Raw genomic sequence first — 12,545 nt, 5'->3', positions numbered from 1 at the left:
TTTGTTGTTTTTGTGCATCAGAATAAACACATTTTACAAAATAAAACTAGCTACATAAAACAAATCAACTGTAGCTGAGTGAGAGAACAGTTTAGCTTTTATCTATTCCAGTAAAAGTAAAAAGTATGAGGCTGTTAAACTACTTTCTAAGGAGTAAAATGTTTATTTCAAGTTACTCAAATGCAGCTAATCACCACCCATTTCCCCAAATACCTTTCTTTCCCCTCTTGTCTTTCCTCTGGTTGCGTGCATCTTATTTTGTTTTTAAGAAGAAATATCCTGTTCAGGAAGTGTGATTCAAACACAGCTTCACAAGTCAGCATAATGTTTGTATATACAAGAATAGACTTGTTATTTGTGTGTTTTAGTTCTACAGAACTTAATAAGGTGAGAGCCTTCCTCTGGAATGGACTTTTATTTAACTAAGTTTGTTCAGTTTTTGTGTCTCTTTTTTTTATTATTCTGTTAAGATTTTGCTTGCAATGAGAAATGCATCTGCAGTTAGAATTTGCATTATGCAGCAAACAATGTTCTATTTTTAAAGTGTTTTTTCTTCTATCCGTTTATCAGCGGTACTGAATGGATTATTCCTCCCATTTCTAAAGATGCTCTTTGGGCAACACCGTTTTGCCGGACTTGGAACCCACCCGGTCTTCTCGTCCACATAAGGCAACAGTAGGGAAGGTATTGTAATGAAAGCTAAAGCTGAGCGCTTGCAGGTTTTTTGTTCTTCTGATTTTAAAGGAATATGGATTATGGAAGTAGGTGATACCAGACCTGCTGGGGTTTTTAATATGCATGGTCCTTTTTTGTATGCACAAAGGCCTATGCCATATCCACCACAGCAGGGGTGGAGCAGGGGGCACTCTCAAAAAGCAGCTGAATGGCTGAGGGTTTGGGGGCCTGCGCTGATGTATTCAGCCCTCACAGAAATTTAAGAAATACAACCTTTTTTATTATTTTGAAGAATACAAAAGTAATGCACAGGGGAAAATTTGATTTAAATTAGATTAGTTACAGGTTTTTGGATAATTGTGAAGGAAAAACTAACCGAATGATAATCATGACTTCATCAGATTTTTAAATATCTGCAGAAACTTTAAAAAAGATCAAATCAATTGAATAAAAAAATAAAAATGCATTAGTTAGAAGAAAAATGCTCAAATAGTTCAATATACCACATAGGTTTTTAGAAACATAACAATGTTGAACATTTTAAAATAATAGTTAATAAATAATAATAAAATAAATGGTTATTAATAAATACGGTCCGAAAAGAGCAATACTATGTTAAATAATTCGAAATTTATGGAAATTTAAGTGACTAAACAGACACCAAATAAAAACTATTATTAGCACAAATATATTCATCTATGATTATTTTTGAGAAGAAATAAAGGTCTTGAAGTTTATTAAATGACCTCTAGAGGGCGACAGGTAGTAAAAAGCAAATCATTTGTCATATTTTTTAACTTTAGCAATTATTTTTCCATGACAACTGCATGTGTGTGTAATGGTTGTGGTGGGGGGGGGGGGTGATTGTGGTTGGTGGATGCCTGGAATTCTGGTCAATGTCCTTATTTCACCTCAGACTTTCTTGTTTTGAGTGACGTCGCTGATCCGTTTGTTCCACACTCCCACTGAGTCGTCATGGAGATCTAAAGGGATGTGTTGATGGAACAGCATTCCTCTGGCTTTTATTTCTTTTATTACAGCGCACATCGATTATATGAGATCCAGCTGGGAGCTTCTCAGTGGAACAGCTCAGTGAACTGACATCTTGACGACAATTTTTCTTCCAAGATCCTCAACAAAATTTGAAGATAAACCAATAAAGGTGAGACTTTTTATTTTTATTTTTTTATTCCCGTCAACCTGACTTTGGTGCTTTTACATATAGAAATGTATGGACTACATGGCAGATAATGATAGGCCATGTCTTCCTATGTGTCTTTTTAGTGCACCATGGCAAATCCTTTGCCTCCATTCAACCCTCTCCTCTGGATCCTCCTGGCTCAGACCAAAGACCTTGGTAGATCCTGGTAGATCAGACCTCAGCATCTTTTTACCAACATCATCACTGTTCCTGCTCTCACTCTGCTTCCATACATTTATCACCAAACCCGCTGTTCCTCTGATGGATTCATTCCTGATCCTATCTATCCAAGTCAATCAAAGAGATGCTCAACATCTTTAGCTCTCCCGCCTCCAGAAGTTCAAGTATTCAGTCCAGACCTTCCGATTCTTAAATCTGCATACTTTCGATTCCACCTAAATTTAGATCACCATATGCAGATGATATTATAGATCTGTATAGCTTCACTCTCATCCACCTTTCTTATTAAGAACCTGGGAGGCTGACAGCTGGATGTCTGAAGATACATCTGTGTGACCCACAACTGACACCCACGTGGGTTTCATTCAGAGTCCAGCACTGAAAACTATGGTGTGTTCACCTTCATGGATGACAGTGAACTTGATGAGCCACAGATTTTAAGGCAATACCTAGAAATGGTTTATTTAAAGCTATCAAATTGAAAAAATAATACGGAAGATAAACATAAGGAAAATACATATATCTATAGGTTTATTAAGACCAGTAAGTCATGATTGGAAAATAAAAAAAGTAAAAAAAGATACACTTCACTGTAAATGATGCCATTTTAACCTTAACCGTCATGAATATCTTTATTACCAATTATGTAAAAAACATGTTTCTGATTTTTTTCCTTATCAGGTGATGCTAAATTGATTCCTTAGTCACTGCCCTTGCTGGTGGATACGGGCAAAAATGGGTAAACCTGTATGAGGCACACAGGTGGCCAGCGTGAAATATCAAGGTTATAGATCGCTCGGTGAAAATTTCCATGCACTTTATTTCTACAGACAATTCGAAGCAAAAACTTAACCCTTGTGCTTTCTTAGATGACCCCACCCTTACTTTGACGTGTTCTCCCCACCATGACAAAGGTGGATAAAGGTGGAAGATTTCATGTAATCCATGGACACCAGTGAAGATCACAAATCATAGAAGAAAAAAGGTTCAGAGCACTGTCTAGTGGGTCTAGATGACCCAACTCCCAATGTTAAAGTGCCTAGGATAGCACAAGGGTTACAGCACATGAGGTGCACATACAGACAGGTGTGTTCAGTTGAGTGTGTGTTTAAAATGCACAGATTCCTCGGCAGGTGACATGACAGAAAAATGATTTCCCAGATCCAGGAAGAAACTCCTCTCGCCCAGAAGACTAGACACCAATTTTCCCTCTTTTCATTTAAAAAAACAATCAGTTTACCACCATTAATCTCAATAGAAAAGTTTAATTGTAACAGACTCATAATTTGTATAGTAAATCACTGATATTCCAATCCTAACACTGGTTCATGATCCAGCCATTGTCAGTTGACACTGACTGGTCCCAGAGGAACCGCCTTTTAATCTCAGCATTCATTTATTCTCCTTTTTAGCCAAAGCGCAGGAAAAAGATGACACCCTGTGCGAATATTAAACCTCTCCCAAGATCCTTTCCAACATCTTCTTTCTTGAGTGCGGCCCCCGCCCCTCCTGTCCACTGTGTTGCTCTCTCCATTCTCTCCCGCATCTTGTCTTGTCTTTTTCCCCTCAGAAGCTCTGGCAGCCGGATCATCTCTGTCTTTTAGTGTCAATTAAAAGTGAAATATCTGCATTTGTCAACATATCATTTGTGGTGAGCCTGCAATGCACTGCTGATTTGTCGGGTAATTCCTGACACTGGGGAGGGAAAGCAGAGGTGCAGCAGTCTCCCTCATTAGACCTCAAGCTGGCAGCGTGACGGCTGACATCGCCGGGAGGATTTGCTCCCCACCAACATGATACTAACCCGGGAACAGGACTCGTCTGTCAGTCCTGTCTCTTGCCAGCCACCCATTCAGTGTGGCAGAAAGAGGAGCAGATAAGTGGAGGTGCAGGAGCCAGGGTGAAAGGAGGTGTCTTGTACTCTTCTCTGAAGACAAAAATTACCATAATGAAATGTAACTTTCAAGCCGAGAGTACACACATACAGCTTCCTGTGATCTATTAGAAGTAAAGACAGACTGCAAGCCTAATTATAAATAGTTCCAATAAAATATCTGTTTCAATACTTACCATGAAGTTGTTGAAGAACTCATTACATTTAGACTTTGAAAAACAAATATAGAGAAGAATAAATCTGTTGATCATTTTTGTAATGGCTAAAAAAAACTAGATTGGAGGCCAAAAGCTTTCCCGTCTTTTTCCGTCTCCAAGATTTAACTTAATTCACCTACTGTTTTGGATAAAGCTCATCTTTGATCCCTTAGTCAAAACAGCCTTTAGGCCAAATCACGGGCAAGAAAAAAGATTGTATTTGTTACCTAGAAAATAATGTGGGCGGGCCACAAGCTCCCCGCTCTGCTCCATTCTGATGCATCCGACTAGATCCTTTCTTTTCCTCGTCTGAGCTGGCATCCCGCTCTAGACTGATAGCTCTGATATCGCTCTTTATGTTGCACGAGTAATGTTAGGTTGTAGGGGTGAGGGGCTGTAAGCAGGCGGTGTAAACAGAGAGCTCTCAGTTATGGGTGACAGGAAGGGGGAGCGGGGTTTCTCTGCAAACTACGTAAGTGCTGAGCATGGAGGACAATTCTCTTTCTTTGAAAATATTCTGATTTTTAACTTATTTGAGATGTTGACTAATTTATTTATTTTAATAATTTTTAATTTAGATTTTACCTGACTGGTGTTTTGTGTATGGTTCACAGTTTTATTGACTGATTTTCTTTCATTCATCACTTTTAAATATTTTTCCTTCACTTGGACACAGTTTAATTCCCACAAATAAAAAAAAACATGTACACAAACAAATGAATGAACAGTTGTAATTTGGCTCTGAGTTTATTTGTGCTTACAGCACAAATGGTGCACACTGTTTTTAAATGACAACAGTAAATCAGAATAGAGACTCATCACAGTCAGATTATTGAGAGTGAATTATGAAGTTAGATTTGTTGCAAAGGTATTGTCCGTGCATAAAAAAGGAGTTGTACTTGTAATCAGAGATTTATGTGTCTCTAAAAATCTTTTGTTTCCGTAGCAGAGAAATCATACGTCTGTAAAAAGATTGTGTACTTTGCCCGTCAGAAAAAACATTTTTTACCTAAGAAGAGATGTGTGTCGGTAAAAGTGTTCTGTCCGTGTGTGAAATCTTTACAAACCAACTATGTTTCTACAGAAAAAATTCAGACACATACATTTCTTATTACAGGTACAAAAGTTTTTAACACACGGACAATGCTTTTGCAACAATTCTGACTTCAGAGTAAATCACTCAAATTCAGACCAAAATAATTAATCTTTTGCTTTGGAGCAGAACTTCTCCTGTTAAAGTAAAGAAAGGTAAAGGTGTTGCAGTCTCAACCCTTAAAAACGTCAATAACTCACACACGACCAAAAACGTCCTTCCTGATTTTTAAATATTAAATTGTACATTTTTTAGACAGGTATAAACAGGATGTATATATATATATATACATACAGTATGTACATATAATAGTCTGGTTTGATGCTGTGTTCAACATGTGTCAGAGGAGCGACCTCTCCTGTTCAAAAAATGGAATTACAGCATGGAGCATTGATTTTGTGAAGCCACACTGATGTTTTTAAGGTGAAGCATTCAGGTTTCTGTTTTTCTGCAGGACTGACTGCAGTAAAACAGACGAAAAAGAAAGAAAACAGGTCATTGCCCACCATTTATTTTCCTTCTTTATTTTTTATTTGCACATGAATGATAAGAACAAAAAAGCAAAAGTGTCCGAACTTTCCAGAATATGTAAAGTCACCAGAGATATTGGCTTCAACAGACAGCAAAGACAAACTAGACTTTTTGGAGTTTCTATTATGTTTTTCCAGAATTAAGGCCCAGATAAAAGAAAGAAATAAGTTGTTTCAACACAAGGATAACAATAAAAAAAACTTGTTTGTGCTCAGTAATGCAAAGTTCCTATATTTATTAACAGTGTCATTATGAGAAACATCAGATGTAGGATTACATCTATAGTGTCTTCTGCAGAAAGCACTAGGTGGTCTGGAAGTTTGCAGAGAAAACTGTCGTCTTTAAACTTTTTATATCAAATCTTCACAAGCTACTCACAACATTTCATGAAGTTCATGTTTTCACCACTGACTGTCTGTGAGAACTGGACTGAGTGAGAGTGATGTCATCAGAGAAAATGACTTTCTTCTGGCTCTAACGAAATAAATACAATGTAATACCCTGGATTTGAAATGCAATTCAGACATCATGCACACTATTTTTTTTTTTTATGTCGAATATGACATCACTTATTTCACATTAAGCAAGACTATTCATGGATTTACTTTGTTCTGATGATTAAAAAAGTTGATGGTTTGTTTAAAAAAATAAAATACATTTTTTTCGAAAGAATTGTTCAATTGCAATGCATTGTGGTCTATGTTACCCATTGTAGTGAGCATTGATGTGCACTAATATTTCTGGGAGACTTCTGGGAAAATCCTAGGGCACTCGATTTTTGAATTGTAGTTTCAGACAGCACTACAGAATGGTGAACACCTTTATAGTGCAATGTCTAGTGAATAGTGACGGGATTTGGACACAATCGAAATCAGCAGACGCGGCCAAGTTGGAGCCAAAAGACGTCAACAAGCAGTGATTGGTCAAAATCGGTTTGAGTCAACGTTTCTATGGCAACTACCGTCGCCAATCAGGAGTGAGCTTGTTGAAAGTCAACATGCAGCATACGCATAATCTGTCAAACGTTTTGACACGAGACCACCTGCTTTTGCTGAGGCGGCTGATTGGTCAATTTATTACTTAAATAACTTGCACTATGGAAAAAATACCATGAAAAAAAATGGGATTATCACGAACGTGTTCAAAAACGTATCAGAGCAACAAGGTTTATTCTGACTAATAGAATGTCTGGGTAACAGCTGTTTATTTTTTTATAGAAGTCTGTGGGATTTTAAATTCTTGGAGCCAGCGGGTACTTCCTGTTTGGAAAGCCAAGGGGGAGGGGTCACTCCGTCTAGCTTTTATATACAGTCAATGGTTTTCATTCACTCATTAAGGTAATAGTGCAAACACAACCTAAGAAACAAAAACAAAAAACAAAGAAAATGGACAAGAGTTGATCTGTCTGCTCTAATATTTGCACATGTGAGCAAAGCAGAGTCACCATGGGTTTCTCAAAACCACTGTCACAGACTCAGCAACAGGATCCAAATCCTGCCTTTCCTCCATTTGAAATCCCTCCATTTGATAATATTGACTATCACCTGCTTTGGGGACTTGTGGTACATTCCTACTAGAAAGAAGCCGTGCAGCGCGTCCGATGTCATCCAGGTCAGAGAAGCACCTTTGTTTTTAACCGTGAAAGCACCGGGGTCAGTGGGTTGGTCACCTTGGCAGTTTGAGTAAGAACAGAGTGAAAGGCAAGTGAGGAGCCAGACCTTTGTGGAGTACAAACAAATACAGTGGCATCAGACTTCAAATGCAAACTCTTAGAATAGACTCTTCTGTCAACAACAACAGCCTTCTCAGAAATTGCATCTCAGTAGCTACGTGACATTTCTTAAACACGACGCACACAATGGACTGAAAATGGGCTCCGCTAAAGTCACCAAACGTTTAACCACAAAGATTTAAAACAAGAGAAAAGCCTAATTCCTGGCAGGAAACAACATGTTCTATGAAAAAAATACAATAAACCTCGATAAATTAGAATGATCTATTTTCTCTATACATAAGACACTCATAAGATTGAGTCATCTCGTATTTCTACATCAGCCCTGCTTTCCAGTGCAGTGAGACGTGGAGCCGACGATCGTATTTACATGATTGCATTAATCCTGGTACAGCCGCTGAAAGCACGTCTCTTTGTAAAACCTATTTGTCCTGCCTTTTTTTTTTTTTAGCTTCAGCTTCCACAATGCGCCACAAACCTAACACAACAAACATTCAAACTTTCGTCTCTGCTGCTGGGAGTCTTCACACTCAGACGCTGACAGCAATTCCTTTGGCCATAATTGCCCCTTTTGGAAATAACCCATTAATATTTACATCACATTTACATACACAGAACGCAACATTGAAGACTTAAAACAGTCAAGGATGGGAGGCTCGGCTGTGTGCACATTGACGCTCCCATACAGCAGTTATTTGAGGAGTTGGAGGTCTCCACCCACACAGTCCTTTTTTGGTCAGCTTCCTTCCCTGAATGTGGGGTCCATCAAAGTTTTTTAGACGCGTCTTTAGTCATACATTTGTCATCACATTGGTTTCATCCTCATATTTTGAGGCTTTATTTTACCAAATCGAACATTCCCAAAAATAAATCCAGTGCAGAAGACTGTTCAGGATCTCTTGTTTCCTCCTAAATGTGAGGCAGTTCCCTGAAACCGTGTTGGTGCTGAAAATATCCGTAGATTAAACTTTCCTTCCGGTCATACTTTGTCACCTTCTTCAGGGAAAAAATGGTTCCTTGTTTCCAATGTAAGTGAGGCAGATTATCCTTAAGACTTCAGAAGAAGATGGGCAGGATCAGGGCCGCTCCAGGTTCTCTGAGATGTTTGTTTTCTTCACCCGTACACCTGACAGAGTCCTCCCTGTCACTGAGCTGACCTAAAACTCTCTGGTAGGACATGAATTTAACAGCAGCACCACACTGCACAGCTCTGTCCGCCTTTGATGGTGATCCAGGGCTGTAGGGGTCAGATCAGCCTCTCCTCTGGAGGCACCTTGAGCACGCTGCCCATTTCCAGCCGGGCGCCGGCTACCTCCTGGGAGCTGGGGCTGTAGGTACCCTCGGACTGACGCTTCTTTCGCGCCGTCATGATGAGGAAGAACACGATGAGGATGGCCAGTAGCACACACAGGGTTGTCAACGGGATGGTCACTGCCAGCCACGGTACTCGCTCCCTATGTTCCTCCTTCTGTAAGAGGGATTTTGGGTATTTACTGGTTTATTTTGAGACAGCAAAAATGAATAACAATATAACTATACATGAATATGAAATTAAACCTGCACGCAGCGTTATTGGGCTCGCAGGTGCCACCCTCTGACCCTTGCCTCCCCCCATGTTCCCCTTTATGCCTGCTCTTCCTTGACTGGGCAGCTGCCACAGGCCCCTAACTCCCCCAATTCTGCCTCTGGTCAAAGTTGCATGTGACATTTTAAAAAGGCTGCTTTTTTGTTGGTTTCATCTCCTTAGCAACCATTTTATTTTTTGGTTGCCTGGGGGTGACAAACAGGTTTATGTAATTTTTAGAAGAATCTGCAAAAGTAAACTTTTGGATTTCCTTATCAATTGAGATTTTTTTTGTTAACCACGGCCATATTCCTAAAATGTCATATCCGTTTGTTCAGCATGAGCCAGGGATTCGTGTATTAAATTTTAACAATACTTTGTTAAAAAACCAGTGCGCAAAAGGGGAACGCTGCCTCACAGTTAGCCCACAGTTTTTCCCCAACCAGCTTCCCAATGATGCTCGAGGAGTTAGCAGGTGATAGATTGAAATCCCTAGGAGGAGTTTAAATTTTTGAGAAGCTACCAATCGTGTCTTTTTTTTTTCATTGAAAATGATAGCCTTTTCCCGAGGTCAAAGGTCAACAAAACTTGAGGTTGCAGTTGTAGGCCTGGTAGCAGCTGCGTGAAATTTTGCAAAGAATGCTCAAAATACAGTTTTCTTTTTCCATTATGAGCAAAAATAAGAGAATCACCAGATTTCACACTTTGCCACAAAATAGCCGCCAAGCCGTAGATCCTGCAGCTATCCCATAATAATTTAAAAACTTCTTTAAGATATCCCTGGCTTTGTTAGTGGATTTTTTATTATTTTTTTCCAAGATAATAAGAGATTTTAGCACCATTCATTTTATTGACGTCTCAAAGAAGAATTAAGAAGAGTTACAATACATTATTGTCCTTGCAGTCTTGGGCTGCTGTGGGACAGAATAGTTAGAACAACATTAATTGGTGACATTTACAATTTGTATAGACTGACTGAAACATTTCTTTTTTGTAATGTACTTTTGTACTGAAAATATAGATGAACAACAGAAAATTAGTGTCACGTTCAGAAAAGCCTCTTAAAATCTCTGATTAGACTAGACTTGAACCAGCAAACATTTGTGGAGACAAGCAGGAAAAAAAAAAAGCCGTAAAGGTTTTTCTGCTAATGTGATTGATCCTGAGAGGATCTGCAGAAATAAAGGGATAAACACTCTGAACCCTGTGGTGCAAAGCGCCCTCAGATTTACATAAGAAGGCTGGAGCGGGTAATATCGGCAAAGTGGATCCTTGTTGTTGGACTGCATGAAGGGCTTGACTGTGGGATTTGAAATTTGGAATCGGAAGAACGTTTTTGTGCAGAGGTGCAGACGAGACCCAACAAGGAGCTTTTGTGTGTCACTTACATTATTCTCACAAAATTTCCCATGAAAGCCTGGGACACAAACACACTTGAAGTGGTTGAGTTGATCCTGGCAGGTCGCACCATTGAGGCAGGGATTGGAACTGCACTCGTCTATTTCTGCCTCACACCTGAAACATATCAAGGGTTTGTGTTACAGCACAAAACTACAAAGTTTGAGCTCAAACAGGACTCTCGTCTGGAGCCTTTGCAGTGGTTCCCACAGACAAATGTCCACTCTTAAGCTACGTTCACTCCGCCCTTGGAAACAAGCGTTCAAGACAAACTTCAAATGAAAAGTCTGCAGTTGCATTCACACCGGCTGCCTCGACTCGCGTTTAAGCGGCCACTTCCAATAAAATGTCTATGTTAACCTGCATTAACCCAACTTTATGGCTTCCGTGTCCAGACCACTCGTGTTTACGTGTCACTATGCAAGTTCTAAAGTCCAGTCATGGGCTCTACGTACAATTGGGCATGCATTGATCGCACATAGAAGCAACAACCATTGTAAACATGATCATGGAGGGGAAATCAGTCATTGCGCTTTTGCTGCCCGGCTGGAATTATGTGACACCAAGTCTTTCATTTGTTGGAAAAAGCCTGGAGCAAGATTTGCAGAATTTGCACCACTTTGACTTTTCACTTCAAGCCTCTAACAACTGTAGATCGCGGACAAGCGCTGGTCAACAGTAAAAAAACAAGAGAAGAAAAATTCCCCTCCCTCCCACTTCCTGATTGTCTGGTGTGAACACCACCAGCTGGATGGGCGTTCATGAAACCCCATACAGGTTGTTGTTGAACGTTGCAGCATATCTAAACATGCAAATTTGTGGTTTCTGCATTTAACACTGCGTTCACGGATTGCAACGCGTTTTTGGGGCATAACGTGTGGCCATTGAACTTAAGTTGAAAGTTCAACTAGGTCAAACTTTGACTGATCTGGGGCATTTGGTAGTGACTTATGGATGGCACCCCTTTTCATTCACGGCAGTGCCACCTGTTTGAAAATTGATCTTGAGGGAAAAATTAATAATTGCAGTCTGTGTACGGACAGATACATTAATATTTCAGATACTGGAATAGTCCTGTGAAAAAGAAACCCTGGAGCGAGACTTGCAAGATTAGCTCTGCATTGAAATTTCACAACAAGCCTCTTCCAACCGTAGGTACATGTGCTGGTATGGCATCAACAGTCCAGAGTGAAAATCATATGCAAAACTCAGATTCAAGAAAGCCCTTTTAGCATGTCAGATGCCCCATGGGAACGTGGCAACAGTATAGATATACATAAAAGACATTCCAACTGCCCCTCTCACCTGGCGCCAGAAAATCCAGGTTTGCAGGAGCAGTTGCCTCCAGAGTCTCCTCCAACACAAACCCCTTCATTGAAACACTTAGTGTTTGCATCACATGCAACTGGAGGGAAACGCCACCTGTTGGACAAACAGATTCAACATTTGTAACCCCAAATATTATATTATTGAGTGATGATTTAAAAAAACTTGGAGGAATTGAACTGGGTTTCTGTGATAGACACCTTCCACACTGCAGAAGGTTCCATGCAGGAAAAAAGTCTCCATCATTGATTGTTGCCGAAACCTAATCAAGTGATGGACATAACCAGCATTTGACATGCATACTGCTGCATGCAAATATGCTGCAGACGTACATGCTGAAAGAAAGTATTGCTTTGTCTGAATTCCTTCACTTCTCCGTATCCCTAGAAGACTATACAGTGTGGGTCTATCCAGTGCTCTGGATTTTAATGCAGAACAGGGACATGCTCACTACTTTTTCTTTTAAACGGCAAATGGGACATCATGGCAATCATGAACATTTAACAAAGACATTTTATGGATCTATTGTGTTCTGATGATGACAACCTATATGATTTATATAAAACTACACTTACATACATTTTTTTCAAAAATCAAATCGGTCCGTTTTTCTTACAGATTTGACTAATCTATAAAAAATGATTGGTATGAAAAAAACGACAGCTACTGGGGTTCTGCTAAATGTTCTATGTTCCGGAGCTGCAGTTAACACACCAGACACCAGAATGCAGTCATCCAGCCTGTTGATGGGATT

At 39.6% G+C, this 12,545-nt stretch overlaps 1 protein-coding gene across 1 annotated transcript in view; it reads right to left on the bottom strand.

The window, feature by feature from the left end:
- Window positions 1-5,772: 5,772 nt before the first annotated feature.
- crb2 (crumbs 2, cell polarity complex component) overlaps window positions 5,773-12,545 on the bottom strand; it is a 40,267-nt gene continuing 33,494 nt past the window's right edge. The window contains exons 11-13 of the mRNA XM_023958745.1: window positions 11,771-11,887; window positions 10,456-10,582; window positions 5,773-8,971 (exon numbers count right to left, since the gene is read on the bottom strand). Of these exons, the coding sequence (XP_023814513.1) occupies window positions 8,750-8,971; window positions 10,456-10,582; window positions 11,771-11,887 (466 nt within the window). The 3' untranslated portion in view covers window positions 5,773-8,749. The remainder of the gene's footprint in view (window positions 8,972-10,455; window positions 10,583-11,770; window positions 11,888-12,545) is intronic.

The sequence above is a fragment of the Oryzias latipes genome, chromosome 9 (assembly GCF_002234675.1).
Source record: "Oryzias latipes chromosome 9, ASM223467v1".
Classification (NCBI taxonomy): domain Eukaryota; kingdom Metazoa; phylum Chordata; class Actinopteri; order Beloniformes; family Adrianichthyidae; genus Oryzias; species Oryzias latipes.
The sequence above is the reverse complement of the archived record's forward strand: the minus strand, read 5'-3'. Positions and strand labels throughout refer to the sequence as shown.